General features: G+C 42.7%; 1 protein-coding gene across 1 annotated transcript in view; it reads left to right on the forward strand.

Moving 5' to 3' along the window:
* Positions 1–6428: 6428 nt before the first annotated feature.
* The window catches only part of CCDC60 (coiled-coil domain containing 60), a 49156-nt gene continuing 36242 nt past the window's right edge, over positions 6429–19342 (forward strand). The window contains exon 1 of the mRNA XM_051634279.1: positions 6429–6878. Coding sequence (XP_051490239.1) covers positions 6429–6878 — 450 coding nt within the window. The remainder of the gene's footprint in view (positions 6879–19342) is intronic.

Here is a 19342-nt window from a genome sequence, read left to right on the forward strand (position 1 = left end):
CCACTGGTTGCAGTTTGGGTGGTGACCTCTCCCCGCCGTGCCCTCTGTAGTGAAGCTGTTGGCAGAGCAAATTTCAGTCATTTGGGTGTTTTGATTTGCAAAAAACAGTTTCTCAGCAGCTCCCTTTCCCATGGCAGAAGGTGAAGTCCTGCCCCAGGGAGGGAGGAAAAAGTCCCTTCGGAGGGACTTTTTACAAAGGCATGTAGTGATAGGACAAGGGGTGATGGCTTTACTGGAAGAGGGAAGATTTTGGTCAGACAATAGGAAGAAATTCTTCCCTGTGAGGGTGGTGAGACCCTGGCCCAGGTTGCCCAGGGAAGCTGTGGCTGCCCCATCCCTGGCAGTGTTGAAGGGCAGGTTGGATGGGGCTTGGAGCAACCTGGGCTGGTGGGAGGTGTCCCTGCCCATGCAGGGGGGTGGGACTGGGTGATCTTTAAGGTCCCTCCCAACCCAAACCAGGCTGGGATTCTATGAAAGCAGGCACAGGCAGGTTTCAGCTGTTTCAGTGCATGGCAGCAGCCCCTCTCCCCTTCTCACCCATGTTTCACCAGGGCCATGAAAACACATCTCACTTAAATGGTGCCTGCTCACAGCTCCTCTGAGTCACACTGTGAGCAGAGAGCTCATAATTCTTCTTTTCTTTTTTTTTTTCTTTTTCCCCCCCAAGTACAAATGTCTTTGAAAACAGGCGTTAAACAAAACACTTGACTGAAGTCCCTGTGGTGACTAATTCCCATGGTACATCCCACTCCAGCATTAATCCCACTGAGCTCACTGCATGCTGGGAGGCTTGCATGAATCCTTCCAGGTGGAGGAGCAAAGACATAGCTGGAGGTTGCATGGGAAGAGCTGGAAAGGGTTTGGTGGGGGCTGCAGCAGTGGCACGGTGGGGACAAATCCCCGCACGCTCCATCTGGGTGCTGGTGTTCCCTGCGGAGCTCCCGTGTGAGCCATGCTCTGGAGCAAAGGCAGGGACACAGCCCAGGGTAGAATCAAGCCACAGCCCCAGCAAACCTTCCCCATGAGCTCTTCTGGGCCTGGAGGAGCTGGATAATACAGATCTCCCCAGGGTCAGGACAGGGGTGCTGCTGGGGCAGAGTGCTGCCGCTGTTCTGTGCTAGGCAATTATGCATGGCCACGCTGGCCACCTCCACAAAACAACCCTGGTTTTGTTTGCTGCTGAAAACACAACCCTCATAGGGGACTTTCGTAAGATAAAGTGGCTCTTCCCCAACATCTTTACCTCCACAGCCCCAGGAGCTGCAGAGTGGGAGGCAGCCCACGTGCATCATCAACCAAACGGCTGCAGGACTGGGCATAACTAATTAGAGCCTTTATAAAATGACATCTATTTCCACAGATGGGAAGCTGCTTCCCCTTTTAATGGCTGCTTCAGTTAATTAGTTATCTCAGAGGTTGCATTTGCATTCCTGGCTTTGTGAAATACCCTTTTGTTAACTACTTTTCATATACTTTTATGAAGTCGACCACTGAAACGGGCTCATTTATCTCAGCAGTGACAGGCTGAGAGGCTTGCCCAGAGCTGTGTGCCAGATGCCAAGGCTGTAAAATAATGTTTAGCTTGTCTGGTGTTTGGAAAGGAGACAGAAGGTGCAAGGCTGCAAGAGGAAAGTCCCAGGCTGCTAAAGCCAAGGTCTGGATCTGATAACTTCTACAAAAACACCCAATTTGTTGCTTTTGGGCAGCTTGCAGGGGTGGGGAGGGAGGGAGATGCTCTTGTCACCAGCCCTGGCTTTGACATCTTCATCCTCATCCCCTGGGATGTGCCCACACACAGGGCATCTGATGGGAGTGGGGTGTGAGCATCCAAATGTATTGAGCTTTATCACCTGCATCCCCCCTCTGTGTGCATGTGTGTCCCTATGGGCAGGGAGGGCTCCTGAGGACACCCTCACTGTGCCAACTGGCTCAGGTGTCCCCAGGAGCCCTTCCTGCCCATGGGGACCCTTGGGACACCTCAAATCCCTGCTCCAGCCGAGCCTGCTCCAGCTCTACTGCACATTTATTTGCACACACACACACACACACCCATTAGCAAGACCATGAGCAACAGCAGCACTTAATCGATCACCATCATAATTGCGAGGAAATGTCTGCAAAAATCAATGTTCTCTCTGTAGCAAAAGCAATCAGGGGCTTTCACTTGTGACCTGTTTTTCCAGCATGTCTCTGCCATAAAGAGTGGAAAATGCTGGATAACTGCAAACAGATTTCCTCATTCCTAGCAGGCAAACCTTCCCAGATCACCTGCATGTTCTTAGGGGCTATGCAAGGTGCCCATGGGTGTTGCTGTGGGTGATAATTCTATTTGCCTTCTGCTTGCACCTCCCTGTCATGTGTGAATGTTGCTAAATGCTCAAAATGGGGTAGAGGGATTTGGAATGTGCTGCTGGCAGAGCTGGATTTGTGTTTTCAGCAGGTTTTGGTGCTTTGTGCATTGTGGGCATCATACCGGGATCACCAAGCCCTATGCCAGGGGGCACAGCTGGGTGGACTTGGCAGCCCCAGAGGCATTTTCCAGGGACCCCCAGGGATGTTATGTTGAAAAAGGGGAATCCTGACATAGGTTCAGTCATCCCTCCATTCCAGGAGATGTTTTCTTGGTGATAAAAAAATCACACCTTTAAACTCAAATTTTGAAAATTCAGAGCACAGCCCAACTGTTGGGGGGGAAATAAAGCCCAAAATACATAAATTTCTTTATTTTCTGCACCACTGAGTTTGTATTGGCCAGTTAGATGATGCTTTTGAAGGTATCCGCTGGGATGCAACTATTATACACCCAAACTGTCACAAATGGAAATGTTGCTTTGAAAGACAAAGGGTAATTTATCGAGAAAAGAGTGTCATTTAGGTGGAAGGACAGAAGGAAGAGAGACAGTCACTGCAGAACTGCCAAAAGAGAGCACTGGATCTGCTGATAGTCAGGGAACAGCTTTGAATTTCCAAGACTGCCCTTGAGGGATAAGAAAATAAAAGCTAAGGACAAAAAAAATAAAATATACAGTGACAAGAGAAACCTGAAGGATCACAGTGAAAAATGGGACTTTCTCCTCTCTAACAATAACCAAAACAAAGATGGGAATGCAATTTGTAAAAGCTGTTAAATTGCCACCAAAAAAATGTAAGGTGGATGGAGAAATGTCACAGAAGGGAAAAAGAAACAAATGCATCCCTGCTGGTCCTTGAGTATTGCTTGGAAATGGGACTAGATGCTGAACAGGGTGGAGGAGAAATGGGGCTGAGGAGGGGAAGAGCAAGGACAACACACCTGGCTTGGTTGGAGACAGGAGCTTCCCCCAGGAGTCTCTGTGGACTGTGAGAGGGAAATGGTTTTGTGTGTCTCCAAAAACACAAACCCATAGATCCATCTTTGTTGTTTGTTTCTGATTAATCCATCCTCTTTCTTGAAGGCAGCCTATTGATAAGGAAATGGCACTAAAGGAGCCAGGAACACCCAGCTTGCTCCTCTCCCAGCTCTGGAGGGAACTTTTTTTCCAGGATGGAAGTTTGCAGGATGAAATGAATTGCAAACAGGCAGGAGAAAGGCATGATGGCCTTGTGGAAACCACCTGGGTGAAAAGATCTCTTGCCAAAGCTTTGCCCCAAGCCACCCATGGGGTGCAGGTGCCAGGAGCAGGGTGGGGAGACCAGGAGAGACAGGGTGTCTGCAGCAGGCATCACCCTGCACCCAGCCCCCCTGGGCCCTTCCCAGCCCCTGAGCACCCTGATGAAGCCAAACAGCACTTTGGCTGTTTTAAGGCCATTAAAAAATGGATGCAGCAGGGAAGCAGAGTGTGTTTTGGGCACAACTCCAAGGCATTACAGCATTAAAGCCCTCTGGGCTCTCCTCTGCCCAGCCAGGTCCCTGGCAGCATCCGGACTGACTCAAGCTGATAAGCAGAAGGTGCTGGGGGTGATGTGTCTCAGCCAGGGTCCTTCTGGGATCTGAAGGCCCTGGCAGGTCTCAACCTGCTGCAGCCAAAGGTTGAGCTGAGGCTTCTTCAAATGCCATCAGCAAAACCAAGCAAGCACCCCATCCAGACGCAAAAGCCTCACGGTGTGGATGAGGAAGCACATCTTTAGGTATGAAGGCTGCTTGAAAATCCCACGTTTGTATTTTTCACATGTCTAGCAGACATTTTCCTTCAGTCCCCGAGGCTGAAATCCCAGTGCTAGATGGGATGTCACCATTTGTATTAGGGAAGTCACTGAAACTAGTACTTTCTGAAGTGCTTTAGCTGCAAACAGGTCCCTGCAGCCCTGTGCAACAAAAGCAGGTGCTCAGATTGGTCATTACCAAATTGGGATAATTCTCCTGGCTCTCTCAAACTCTGGGTGCAGGGAATATTCTTTTCAGCTGGAAACATCTATGATTAAGCTGCAGCCAATGAGAAAAGTGGCAGAAATTGCATTTCCAGCTGCACAATTTAGCAGAACAGGAGATCAGCACCTCCGGCCCCAACCTGTGTGTGGGTGAGAAGTTTCTCCTGAAAAACAAAGGAGTGCAAAACCCTGGGTTTTGGGGAACCATCCAGGCTGCAGAAAATAAAAATCCAGGTAGGAAAATGAGGGGTGTTGGGGGGGGGGAAATCCTTCCTAGCTGCAAATGGCCCTCGAGTCCTCTTGCAGCCTCAGGCTGCGAGTCACAGCTTCTTGTCCTCCCCTGTCTGGTCACGTCGCTCTAAATTACAAGTTGTAATAGCAGGGAAGTGTTGGAGGGTTTAAAATGCAGGGAAATAATAGCAAGGGTGTTTTTTTTTCAGGATTGAAAGACTTGGGGGCAGGGAGGAGGTGTTTCTGGATACCCCAGCCCTTTGGAGAGCTCGCAGGATTCGAATGGTTGGAGTGATGTTGACAGGCTTAAAAACCCAATCTGCTGGAAATCATATACCTCAAATAATGTGCTATTGCTGCTGACTGCCTGTGTATTTTAGGGCTGAATAGATGCAGTAAGAAACTCATCTTCAGTTCTCATTCGCCACCAGTGGCTGCTTGTTTGACAAGGTTGGAGTGAGGATTTCACTGAAAATGCTTTTACTGGAAAAGGCTTTTACTGAAAATGGTGGTAGGAGGAGTGAGATCTGATGGGTTTTCTCTAGGGCTGAACAGCATCTGCCTGTGGAGCAGGCACAGGGGGTTGAGGTGCTCTGCCATGTGCTCCGTGTTGCTGCCTGGGAGGGCAGCCAAGGAGCTAATTAAAGCACTGATTAATATTATTTTCGCTGTTACGGTGACATTTAGGTTTCCTGCTTCCCAGCGCTTTCACCCCCGAGCCTTCTAAGTACGTTGTGAAATTTTGTTTGCCTCAAGGTGGAACCGCGTTATTTAGGGCCCTTGCCCTCCCTTGGCCACGAGCTCTGGTGCCCCCCAGGCTGGAACGGCGCTGGTGTGGCACAGCCCCGTGGTGAGCCAGCAGCCCCGTGGTGCAAGACTCGCTCCTCAGCCACCCCAAGCCAGGCTGGGTGCGCAGCCCCATCCCAGGCTTATCCCTGGGCCCTGGCGCGGGGACGGCCCCTGCTCCACGGCGGGTCCCTTGGGCTCCCCGCACAGACGCGCGGCTCCTCGTGCACCAGCGCCGGGCGAGGCTCCGCACTCGCTCCCGTCTGCAACGGCCCCGATTCCGGGCTCCTGGCTTGGGCGCTTGTGCGGGGCTCGTTTACTCGCTGGGCTCCTTCCACAGGGGCTCTTGTGAGCGGCCCCTGGTGCACGGCTCCTTGCACGGCTCCTTGCACGGCTCCTTGCACGCTCCTCGCGCAGCTCCCCGCGCGCGCGGCACCACCGCCCCCTCCCCCCCCCCCCCCCGTGCCCGCGCGCGGCGTTGGCCCGGCAACCTGGCGTCGCGCGCGGCGGCCGTTAGCCCGTCCTCTGAGGCGCTGAGGCGAGCGGGCTGCCCCGCCGCCGCCTCGGGACGGAGGTGTGTGTGTTTGTCTGTTTGTGTTTGTGTGTGTCTGTTTCTGTGTGTGTGTGTCTGTTTGTGTGTGTGTGTGGGGATGGGGGGAATGTTTGGGCCGATTCCCTAAATCCCCGGCGTCTGGGGGCTCTCGGAGGGAGGGCTGCCGGGAAAGCGAGGTTGCGCTGCTGTTAAAAACAGGTCTAAAAAGGAGGTTTTCCGCTTGTAAGGAAACCCTTCGGAGAGAGGCGCTTCCCGTGGAGACTTTTTTTTTTTTTTTTTTTTTTTTCTTCGGGTGGCCTGGGATTTGTTGCTGTTGCTTGAGGAGCTGCTGAGGGGAATGAGGCCCCGTGGTGTGTTAGTTAGCAACGGATCCTTCTGCTGGGCTGCCCTTTAGGAAATTAAAAAGAGTTGTTTCGGGGTTTGGGCAGCATATTGTGTGTTTTCATGTCTGGGAAGCATGAGTTTTTAATAACTTAGGGAGTAAAAACAGAGAGGACCCCATTCTGGATCAATGCCACTGCCAGGTCCATCTAAAAACCACAGAGTTGAGGCACCTGTGGCTGCAAATGCAATTAAGAGCAGCAAACTCAAGGCACCTGTGGAACCAGACTCGCCTCAGAAAAGTAAAGTCAAGGCACCTGTGGTATCAGACCCTCCTAAAACCAGCAGACTCAAGACCTTGGCAGCCACAGAAGTGTTGAATCCTCGAGATTTTGTGAGCATTCAGGCTTTAGTTGGCTTTGCTCAGAATGAAGGAAGGGTCTTGGCCAGAAGCAGAACAGTTTTCAAAAGCAGTGAACCTTCAAGAGAACAAATGTTCTGGGAAAACTACCATAGGAGGCAAAAGCAATTCACTCAGGGACACTTCACCCCGGCTGGGAAGCCATATCGTGATATTGGAGAGATGGTCTACATAGATCCAAAGGAATTCACCCTCTACTCTTTGGGGCAACTTGCACAGGTAGGCCTTGTTTCCCCAGTTCTGCTTTAAATGGAAAAGCAAGAAGGCTTTTCTTCTTAGTAAATTGCAAGCCCTTGTTTCCAGGGAAAAGTACTATTATGCATAAAGTTACATTTGAAACAGTATTCTATGCTTTCCTGTTAGGATGGTACAGTGTTTGTAAATAAAGTTGGGACTGTTTTGATGTTTACATTTTGATTTGGCTTTTGAAACTGACCTTTAAAGTTCGTAATGGAAGCACTTAAAATGGAGCAGAGACAATAGCAGGCTAATGAATGGAAAGGATATCAAGAGAGAGTAAAAACGTGTTTAAGAGAAAGTGAGCAGGGGAAGGTAACAAGTCAAAAAGGAAAGGAGAGGAATCACACTGCAGGCATGAGTGTAAAGGATGGGTTAAAAAGCAGGAGTGATAAATGGTGGCAGCTGAGGGGTGGGCAGAGAGCTTGAAAGTTGAGTATAAAAAGGGTTTGCAAGCCAACTTTACACAGATAGGGATGGCTTTGGAGATAGTGGATTAATTATTTTGCATTTTAGTCTGCATTTGTTATTTGGATTTCAGGAAGGTGCAGGGGGTTAGCCAGGAGTATCTGTGATAGCTGGATTGTTTTTATGGTCTCCTGGCCTCCTTAGTGTTGCATACTCACCAACTTTGTGGGTCTTGTACTGACTCACGTTGTTTTTAAATAAGTCAACCTTGAGTCATTAAACCACAGGGACAAGACTCAGTCACTGATGCTTGAGATGAGCCTGCAGTGTTCTGCCTCTTATTTTGTTTTCCTCAGTGCTGTTGGTTCACACAAGGAGATCTGAAGCTGAGTTTTCTGTACTGTTTTGTGCAATTTTCCTTGTCGAAACAGAGCAAAGTGTGTCCAGCCCACCTATGATATCAGTCTCTATGACATTGAGCTGTGCTTTGCTCTGTGCTTTTCTAATGGAGTGCCCAAGGCATGGTCTCTGACAGCTGCAGCAGAGGCAGTGTGGTTATTATTGTTCAGGGTAGGCAGAAAAGATTCTGCCCACCCACTACTTAATTTTCTTTTCTGATTGTATGTGTTGCATTCAGAGCTTAAAGTTTTAGATTGTTTTATGCTCTAAATAGACAATGGGTGGCATTGACTTTATGTACTACCTAACACAGCATCTTGCTGGCTGTCTTCATTCAGAGGCTTGTTTATGTAAATTGGTTAACATCCAGCAAGTGTTGCAAAGGTTAAAACAAGAACACTGAACTTCTAAGCCATCTTTCCTTCTGAATATTAGAAGGTTACTTCAAAGATTTTTGAACTGCAGATGTACTCTTTAAAATTCTGATAATCCTGAAAATGTTGGTTAATTTGTGGTGGTTGTTGCTTTTGGTATTGAAAAATGTTGGGATTTTATCCTTAAGGGTGCTCTGAAACCTAGTTCGAACTCAGCTACTTAATCAAATTAAAAGTAAACAATTAATACAGTACATAGGTTACTAAAGATGTGGCTGTGATTTATGCTTGAGATTAACGAAGCTATCAGAGGGGATGTAGTCACACCTGCTATTTCTTTTTGTGGAGTGCATTCCTAAAAGTAGTACACAGTCTGGAAAGTCTGACCTTTTTTTTTTTCCTTTTCCAAAGAGCTAATTGTTGCTAAGTTGAAAAACTGAAAACCTGGCAATGAATCTCACCTGTCCTTTGCTCCCCTCCATCCCCACAAACTGGGGAAGGAATTTAATGCTGCTCACACACTAGCTTTATTTAAGCTGCCAGCATGTGCTCTGCAGAGAGCTATTTGTGTGTTTTTCAGAGATAATAGAACAAAAATGTATTTCTGTAGCTGAATTTTAAGCCTAATTTTAAACATACTTTGTATTACCTGTATTTTTGCTTTATGTGGGTTATTTACCCCATACCTAGCAGTCCTCATAATGTTTTGAGTAACTGAGAGGATTGTAGATGCTTGGATATGTCTAATTATAGGTGTCTGAGAGCATAACATTCCTGGTAGCAAAAATCATGATCTCTGATTAATGCATTTGCACTCATCTCTGCCTTCAGAGTTAGCATTTTCTTCAGCCACAAGTACAGCTGATGATTTGCAATGATGAATGACAGTAAAATTTGCAAACAAGATGATGATAAAAGCCGTGTGAATTCAACAGGACTTGAGTATGCTAATATTTGCTGGCAACTGCTGCTTTCTAAGCTGATATTATTAAAAAAAAAAAAATTAAGAGCTAAAAGCATTTGAGTAAGTGTGCTGGGATGGTTATGCAAAATTATATGGGCATAGGATATTATATATAATAATTGCATGTTTTGGTTGTTTATGTACTTGCTAGCAACAAATGGGTTTGGAGAAGCAGTTCATGGATGCTTTTTGTATCTTCATTAAGAAAAATTGATATCTGAATATAGAGCTGGTATTTGCCTGCTCTAGCTGCTGTTCTGTCGTCCCACCGAGAATGTGGAATCTGCATTACAGTGAAAACACTAAGTGCATCTGGGGCAATGCAGAGGAAGAATCGCATTCCACTGCAACCACTGACACAAAATAAACCCCTTCCAAACTACTAGCAATACTGACGAAGGAGGGAGAAGTTCAGGAAGCACAGCATTTGTTTAAGAAAACCGACCAAAAAAAAAAAAAATCCAAACAAACCCAAAACCCACAACAAGGATGCTTCTTTTACCCAAGCGTAACTGAGTGAGCAGCTTTCACAGTGCTGTTGATTTTGTGGCCCTTATGGGTTTGGATTGTCAGTTAGCCCAGCAGTATCTGTGCTTTCAGATGTGCTTTCTATGTGGTGGCTTTCTACATGTGCCCCCTGCCACTGTCTTTATGAGAGGAATCCTGAAAATTCCACGGGCCATGTATTTTAATGAGAGCAGATACACCAAGCCTCTTCTCAATGAATTTCAGATTCTTGCCTTTTCAAAACTTGTTGAGGAGGGAGAGAGGGTGAAGGAGGACTCCCTGCAGGGCTGCCTAGTTCTAGGTTGTGCTACCATCAGTCCATACCCATACCATGAGATAGAGCCCTTCCAGCTTCAATTGCATGTAATTGGAAGTTACTTTGTTCAGTCTGGGTTGTTGGTTTTTTTTCTTCCCCTCGTTCTCAAAGGTCGTGTGTGTATTGCAGACAATACTGATTCATTGAAAGTCAAAGAATGTAACTATCCAGACGGTACTTTTGTTTTCCTAAGTGTTCAGAGAAATGTGTTAAAGGTCTTTCTTATTCCTTAATGTAACAGGAGGCACACGGTGATGATAGTCACCTTTTATCATGCTTACATAGTTTCTTTCCCTTAATTGGTATGACTAATTCATTTGCAAAACCTCTAAGGTTGCTTGTTGACTTTTTACATGAAAGAAAGGTGTCCTCTCTGACCAAGCACTAAAACCAATCCAAGTCTACAAAATCTTGAGTATTGTTAGTGTCAAAGCCTGCTCTATACTTGTCATAAAATTCTGTTCTGTAATTCTGTACTTTAGGTAAATAGATCACTAGGTAAGACTGATAACAGTATCAACAGTGAAAGGCTTTAAGCTGGAAACTGGAGGAGAAAACAGAGCAATTTATTTCAAGAGAAATTACACTGATGTTATTTGTTATTGCTGCAGTTAAAGATCTGTCAGGGTTTCCAATTTAAAACCTTGCTTTCCAGAAGACTAAAACCATGTATTTCAAGGCAGAACTTAGTTAAATACTAAGAACCTTTTTCTCTGATGTGAAGGGCATTCGTAATTCCTTATTGCTCTGGGAAAAGTAGAAAAACATTAGTGGTGGGTTGTCTTCCTAGTATCTCCAAAATGGTGAGATTGGTCAGGTCAGATCATACTGCTGTGGTGACATTCCTATTGTTTTACAAATGGAGTAACCAATATATGGTCATTGATCAACTCTGGTCTCACACTGGCATTTAAGAAGTGCTATGCCTGAGTACTTTAAAAAATAAGCAAAGTCAATATAGATTTAGAAGAAGCTTCAGAAATACCTTGAAACTTCCTATTTGAAGAATGTGAAATTTCAACAAAATGCTGGTGAGAAAGAGGATAGTAAAGTAATTATTTCTGTTAACTATTCAATCAGCTGTGAAAGTAAAAAGCTCCAAAATGCTAGTACTTTCTAGAGTATTTTTTCCGTATTAACTATACGAGGTAGAACATATAGGTGATTTATCACTGGGATGGATGTTAATCAGAAGTTAATCAGATCTTGTTCCTAACTAACGTAGGTGGATTCAGCAGATAGTTTTTATTTGGCTAACCTTCACTAATTTCCTTGTTTTTAATAGCTAAAATGGTATTGTAGGAATTGTTTGCTTTGGTGGGTTGTTTGTTGTTTTGTTTTTTTTTTCCTTTGGTGTTAAGCACGAGCGAGTTGTGAGGTGCTTGGTTTTTTTCTTCTCTCTGAAATGACCGTACAAGGAAGTAGCTGCTCTGCTTAGTGTGTGTGTGAGGAAATAACTGCAGATATTGTGCCAATGACTTTTCCTACAACCTTCATAACCTCTACCAATAATTCAAGTGTGCAAGCTCTCAGCACAGTAATCGTCAGGCAGAACAGAATTCATGTGTGTTATCCATCTGAAGTGATGTCTTTGCATCACTTGTCATGATGAAAGCTGATGTATGCTTCCAGCTTTCACCAGGGTCACTGCTAGCAAGAAACAAGTGAAACCCTGGTTTTACATGTTTTATGGAAAATGTTGATTTCCAGTAAATTGGGTGAGTTGCTCAAGTATGTTTTTTTAACTATCTCTCTAGCCTTTAACTATGTTAGCAAGCATTACACTGCACTACTTTTCCATTTAAAAAATAGTGACAGATGCATTTCTTGTTGCAAAAGACAAACTTGGAGGATGTTTGGAAATAAGCAGCCTAATGGCATCTGTCTTCCTCTCTCATATGTGACTTTCTTCTCACCTATCCGAGGAGGCATTCACCCTCAGCCATTTGCAATGTAATGATAATGTACTGTTGTATCACTGCTTTTATGTACACGTTATTAAATGTTAGTAAGCTTGAATGCTTAAGGCTTGAGGGCGTATTAGAAAGGGGTGAATAAGCAGACTGTGGATAATTTAGCTACAGAATAACAGAAAAGGGTATAGAGCTTTAGGTGGCTGAACTAGTGGTCTGGAGCAGTTTGGTTATGTGCAAGTGGTACTAAAAGGAGGAGCAGAATGAAAGATAAACGGAAGCTGTGGAGTGAGGTGCTGGATAATGGTGTCATAGAACTGGAACACTACAGAATGTATAAGGGAAGTTAAATTTTAGTTATATTTTTGTCAAATGTGGTTATATTCCTAAATTGCAACAGCAGATAGTTTTCTGCCTCCTTCAACAAATGTTACTTCAAATTAGGCCATTAGAACCAACAGTTGCCGGTGTACAGACTGTTAATTAAACTCATTCCCCTTTGTTACCCTGAACCATAAATATATTTTTTTAACTTGGACGTAGTTTTTAAAAACCCTTACTAAAAAGTTGAAAAATGTAAAGCACACAATTTTTGAGGAAGTAAAATTCTTATTTGTACATGTCAACTGACAAAACAGCAAAATAGTGCACCATATTGTAGTAATTATAACAAGGTTTCAATGTTGCCGACCAAGTATTTGAGATTATTTAGCAGGCATAGTTAAGCTGTTGTTGATATGTTGTTGTAAAATTTTGTTCCTACCTGTGATACTCTGCCACTGTAGTCAGATGTCTGTTAGAAATTCTTGGCTATTTTAGAGGAGCAGCATTCCTTCAGTGCTGAAGTAGTTGGTTTTGTTACTGTTAACCACAGCATTTAAACACTCATGTACTGAGAGTTTTGCTGAAATTTTTCTCTTCGTGGCCTACTGAGACTGGTAATCATTACTTTTCTTGTACCTTTGGAGAAAACGACTTAGAAAAGTGAATTATCTTAGCCTGTTGCATATGGAAAGTATAAACCTGGTATTAGGATAAAGGACTTTCTGATTGTGAGCTCTTGCTTTGTCTTTTAGAGTGTGAAACAAAAATGGAGACAAAACTGAGACTAGAGACAGGGCATATGTTTTTAAGATAGAGCCTTTTGGTTAAGAGTGGGAGTTTTACTTTCTAACATAAATATTAAATGTTAGGTGGTACTCCTAACCTGAGCCTAACTACATGAAAATGTTATGTTCTATAAAAATAAAGGTTTTATGATCACTAAACTAGTTTGACATACTTCTGGAACAGCAGTTAACTGGTAAGGTCCACACAATCCCCATGCTATTGAGTTCAAAACAGTCTAATCAATTTCAAAAGTTTGATTTCTGTTCCTAAAGGCTGCTTCCGTAAAGAATTAAGGGAAGCATATCAAATGCAATAATGCATTGTTATTAAGGTTTTAGTAAACTTGCCAAATGTCATGCTGCTGGTACAGTCATGGTGCATTACACTTCTGTGATTACAGCTTGAGTTGTCATTATAGCAAATTGCATTGCTCACCTAGGTTTGAGAATTGATCTGCCATAGCATGCCTGGGGCAGGAAAGGAGTGCATTAAAAAGGTTATACTTTACAGTGAATATTCAAAATACCAGTGTTTTAACAGGTTGAATATCTGCTTAATAATGCATTCAAATACTCTGTAGGTAACATAATGAAAGAAATAGGGTATTCCTTGTATTTGAAGAACCTGGTGCTCTCCTGGCTGCAATATGTCAGTTACTTATTTTTGCTAACTGGTAACACTTTGTTGAATGGTTACTTTTGGCAAAGAATGAGAAAAACTGTTTTGAGATTTGACTGAAAAGAATGTAAGAAATGTTCATTACTGTTTATGGGTATGGTTCGTTTAGAACTTGCACTGGCCAGAAAGGTTTGCAGTTTTCATATTCATGGATGGGTTTCTGGTTCCTGTTTCTTTGTGTCGCTCTTGATAGCACAAAGAAACATTAATGCTAATCTCATCAGACAGTGGAGGTTTTCTCTAATGTCACGTTCAGTGGAGTTATGTCAGGAATGAATCTCTGTGTATCAGAAATGTAAGAAGATGTTTCTGATGGTAAAGCAGAGTTCTTTTGCATATGTGAAACTTAAGGGCCTCTCTGTGTATGCAATCACTAGTAGGAAGTGGCAGGTAGTGAATTAGGGGTGAGGGGTGCGTGGACAATGTGGAAATTTTTTAATTCACGTGAGGAAAAAACAATCACAACTGATGTAGGTATGCAGGAGTAGATTTTGTAGATAGGTGGGGTTGTGCTTGTTTCTAGGAAGGGTAATATGTCGATTTGTTTTACCCCAAATGATGCCAAAAGCACTTTGCAGACTGAATATAGAGGTCGTATCAGCCATCCCTTTGTTGACTGTGGTCAACAGAGCAGAGCAATACTACGTAAGAGTTCAGGATAGAAAGTGATGAAGAATGATGTATCTAGCCGAAAAAGCAGAGAATTTAAGTGAGCAAACAGCAGTTTAAGCAGGTTGAAGTTTAGCCAGAACACTTTGCTAATTTCTCCCAAACATTGCATGACAGAAGAAGAGCAGAAGATGAATCGTTCTTCTCATACAGAAAATAACGGTGTCAGGTTAAGCTGATCTGAATGCAATAACTTTGAAGCCTGTTCTTAAATTGGACTATTTTCCTGTGCGGGAAGAGTGAATGAAGGCATTCAGCAGTGAGGGATTAAAGCATAATAATTAAAGCTTGGGTTTGGCTTGCAGAGGAAAAACCATGTGTGAAATCAGATTGGTGGTATTTTTGCTTTCCTTGAGACTGTAGAATGATGTGTCTTAAATTGCAAGCAAGGGAAGGCTGCACTTTCCACAGCTAGAGTAGCTTCTCATTATTCATGAAATGCCTATAGAAAGTGTTGAATATACAACAATGGGGGGAGAACTGTAAGCAGGGAGAGGAGGACATAATGGAGTCTCCACATTCCTTGCAGTGTAATGTGACTTTTTTGTTACGTTAATGTTATGCTATTTGCACAAAAGGAGAGCTAAGATAGAAAGTATTTCTAGAGGACAATAGTCAAGTTAATTAGGGAGCTGTATAACTGTCACTATTTACATGAAAAGCTCAAAAGCAGAGTATGGGGAACGGAGGTAACAGCTATGTTACTTCGGGTTCTGCTCATTTGGAAAAAGGAGTAACTTTGTTAATCGTGAAGACTAGGCTGTGAGGTTGTTTGGGGTATGGTAGTCTGGGCTGTAGCCTGGAAACTCTTTGTGGTGTGTTTAAGAGGGGGAGGTTTAACTTAATTCCTCCATGGCTTACTGCTAAAAGCTTTGTGTCCTCTGCTAATCTAATAGACACAAAAGACAGATTCCACAGTTCTTATTTGTGTGGAACACTTGGGTATTTCAGATACCGGTCTATCAACCTCAGTAGAGTAGTAATGGAGTAAGACAGTTCATCAAGTGAAATACTGCTAGATTTTGGGTTGCAAGCATTTCACTTCATACACACCTACACAATTTCATATAAAGGTCAAAAGATGCTTCATAAAGCTGTTGTGACATTGAACTTTGTAATTGCTCATTCATATACTGTATCCATTACAAATCTTCTCCTTTTAAGATTGATTTTGACTTTTTAGTAAGTTTGCTTCCTCATAAAAGGCTAATTTAGCTGTATTACATCAGCCTCCATATAACAATCCATATTTTTGAAATAGAGGCTGCGGAGCTGTTAGGGTTATTTGTAATATTTTCTCTGCTGCAATTGCAGTAAATTACAGAACCCACTGAAGCCTCTGGCCAGTACCAGTTGCTGCAAGTGCACTCTGCTGTGTCTTTCACCTTGAGCTAAAGCCTGTGGCACTTCTGGGAGGGTGAAATAATGTCATTCCTCATCTGTCCTTGGATTGCAGTACTTCAGTCTGAAATGTATTTGCTTCGATAGTTTTGCCTTAGTGCTTCATTTCACTCCTGCAGGTACAACCAGTGGTTCCCACTGATCAGATAGCCTCATTTGTCTTCTGAGGATTCCTAGGTGCCATCGTTTGATCCTACTGTGTGTCAACATTTCCCTATCAGTGCTCTTGTGCTTTTGAACTCTGCTCTCAGTTGATTCCTCCTCTCCCCTTAAATTCATTTAACTGCTTGCACCCCTTGAATCTGTTAGCTACCACTTACTTACCATAGTGAAAAACTTACAGCTTTATTAGATAACAAATTATCCTTATATGTAATTGCTTGCCATGCTGTTTGGGGAGCTATTTATTTTAGGAATAAATTAAGTTCTCTCATAATTATGGCCTAAAAATAAAGAACAAACTTTATCTCTGGGATAGTACTTTCATGCGGGTATAATGATATTGGCAGGTTTGTTGGCTGGCTGGTGAAGAGTGGTGTGAGCACCGTCAGTTCACAATGATTAAGTATGACAAACTTAAGCCACAACCTAGTGTCAGTTTCCTACTGACAAAGATTTTTTTTTTTTCCCAGAACAGAGTGAAGAAGATTAATAGTGATTAATATGCAGCATAATAACAGAATAACCATAGGACTGAATTTAAAGAGTGTTTATACTCCCTTCCTGAATGTTTTCTGAAGATGGTATTTGGTGCTCTATTTAGTGTTGATCGATTATGATCTGTTCAATTGTACAAATGAAGCCTTTTTTCTAAGGAAGCTTCTCAAGTACACAGGTTCTTAGCTTAGAGGATAGTTAAAATATTTTGTCCTTTATGCTGTTTTTACCCTGTTATTAGTATTTATACATTCAAGCAACTGAGAGCCTTTGCGTTACAACAAATACATTTAACTTTTCTGTTAACACCTGCAGCAGATGATAGGTTGTCTACCAATACCTACCACACACAGCTTCATTTTTTTTTTATTAGGTTACCCTGAAATTAATTCCTGGAGTCAGTGTCAGCTACACTGACAGTGGATCAAAGCTGTGAGACAAATTGCTCATTACAGTTCAGGGAGCTGAATCCTCAGTGCAGACAGCTGTACTGTCGCTGGAGGGTTCTTAGGCACTTCAGCCACAAGCTCTGCCTCAACAAATCCTGCCATTGTTGGTGAACCTCATAGGTGGATTTCTGTAAAATAAGCTCATTTTAAGCCCCCATCATAGGCATTGCTGTGTCTTGGAATTACTTGTTTGTTTGGGTTTGTTTCTTGTCACCCTGTGTCACTATGCAACAGCATGAACTATAAACAATTATGTTAATCCATGAAAAATGAGAAATTCAATGTTGGCAGGATCCTGGTGATCCCTTTCCAGGTTCATCAGATGAAAATATTTTTTTTTTCTTGTGACTTTTTGAAAAAGTTCAGCAGCATGGAATCTATTCAGCTTTGCTGTCTGACAGTCATAAATCACTCTTGCTCACAGTGACCTCACCTAATCTTTTAGTGAAAGCTGATAAAAACAGATTAAAAAAAAAGCACCACAAACCAACAATCCTTTCCAGTTTGCTATTCCCATTAGATCATCAAAATATTTGAATCCTTTCCTTTTAAAAAAGCTGCTTTTGGTAAAATACTGTGGGTTGTTGTTTTTTTTTTCCCTTCAGGTATTTAATTTTCAGCTGTTTTCCTAAATTAATGTTAGCTTATATTATTTCTGAGAGATCTTAATTGGTGTGTGGCAATAATTGGTGTGTCAGAGCAAGTTATCTGTGTAAGATAAAGGCTTTGGAGTAAGGCTTTTCCAGCAGCTGTTGGTTGCAACAGCAAATTGTATGAATGTAAGTCTGTGCTGTTTTGCTCAGAGGTTAGCTGGAAGACACTATTGCTTGAAAACTGTGATTTAATGGTTGTATGACACACAGCCTTAAAACTAATGAAATACAAAATAGGAAATTGAAACAAAGACAATGCTTAAGGAGATGTAATGCAGTCTGTGTGTGCAGCTGGCATGGCTATTGCAAAATGCTTCTGAAAATAGCTGTACTTTGGAAAATCAAGCTTTGACAGTTTAGCTGTGGCTTCTTCCCTTATTCAGGTGTCAGATTTTAGCAATTTGGATATAATTTATTTTACAAGAAGTGTAGAGTAGTTCCTAAATATTAAAAGGTTTGGATACTTTTTTTAAGTTCACAGATAAAATGTTATAGGACTTTATTTGCATATAACCTAGTCAAATCTATGCCACAATGCTGGTTTACTTATTCTGATTAACAAGCCTACACTAGGTGCAAATAAGAGGGATGTGTGGTTAAGTTTTAGTATAAATTACAAATAGGTAATAGAGAGAGGACACTTTAAGTTCAGTATGGTACATCTAAAACCCATGCAGAGCTGTTTGCAAGGACCTTAATGTGTGTGTGTGTGTGTATACATAAAGAGTGTTTTGGATTTATATCAGGATTAAAGGATGCTCTGTAAGATTGCATACAACATAGCCACTAAGATCCTTTTCTTCATATGTTCATCTGTCTCATGTTTATCATGGATTAATTCAGTGTCAGCCAGTCTGTGGATACATTCTGCTGTTGCAGTGTGGACCATATTAATTTCTGTCAAAATATGGATTCAGTTAGAAACTTTATTCCAGTGGAGGATGTGGTCCTTTGTCAAAAATATGCTTGAGTGAAAATAAACAGCTAGTCAATATTTGGTTGTATTTTTGTTTGTAAACATTTTGTATTTTCAGTTTACTTTCAGAGAATGTGCATTTATAGAATCATAGAATCCTAGGGGTTGGAAGGGACCTCGAAAGATCATCTAGTCCAACCCCCCTGCCAGAGCAGGGTCACCTAGAGTACATCACACAGGAAGGCATCCAGGCGGGTTTTGAATGTCTCCAGTGAAGGAGACTCCACAACCTCTCTGGGCAGCCTGTTCCAGTGCTCTGTCACTCTCACAATAAAAAATTTTTTTCTGATCTTCACCTTAAACCTCCTATGCTCCAATTTGTATCCATTACTCCTTGTCCTATCACTGGTCATCACTGAAAAAAGCTTAACTCCATCATCTTGACACTCACCCTTTACGTATTTGTAAACATTGATGAGGTCACCCCTCAGTCTCCTTTTCTCCAAACTAAAGACACCCAGCTCTCTCAGCCTTTCCTCATAAGGGAGATGTTCCATTCCGTTAATCATCTTTGTGGCTCTGCGCTGGACTCTCTCCAGCACTTCCCTGTCCTTGAACTGAGAGGCCCAGAACTGGACACAATACTCCAGTTGCGGCCTCACCAATGCAGAATAGAGAGGGAGGAGAACCTCTCTTGACCTACTAACCACACCCTATATAGCAACCATTGTAGACTCTTTATTTATTTATGTAAAGTGTTGTTGGAAAAATATTTTAATAAATATAGAAGCATTTTTATGTTCTTGCTCTTCGACTTGCATCTGAAAATGCGTGTTTGTTTTAGGGAAGCAAAAGAAGTGGCTGCCTGGAAAAATAACAATGGAACCATTAGTCCCATATTCTGACGTGCATGTTGTGAAAATAAGACTTTTTTGAGGGGTGGCAGATGCACTCTTTCATTTTACAAGTCATTAAATTTCTCATTATACAAACTCCGTCATCTGAGTTTTTAAAATATGATTTAGAATATCA

The sequence above is a fragment of the Apus apus genome, chromosome 16, assembly GCF_020740795.1.
Source record: "Apus apus isolate bApuApu2 chromosome 16, bApuApu2.pri.cur, whole genome shotgun sequence".
Lineage (NCBI taxonomy): Eukaryota > Metazoa > Chordata > Aves > Apodiformes > Apodidae > Apus > Apus apus.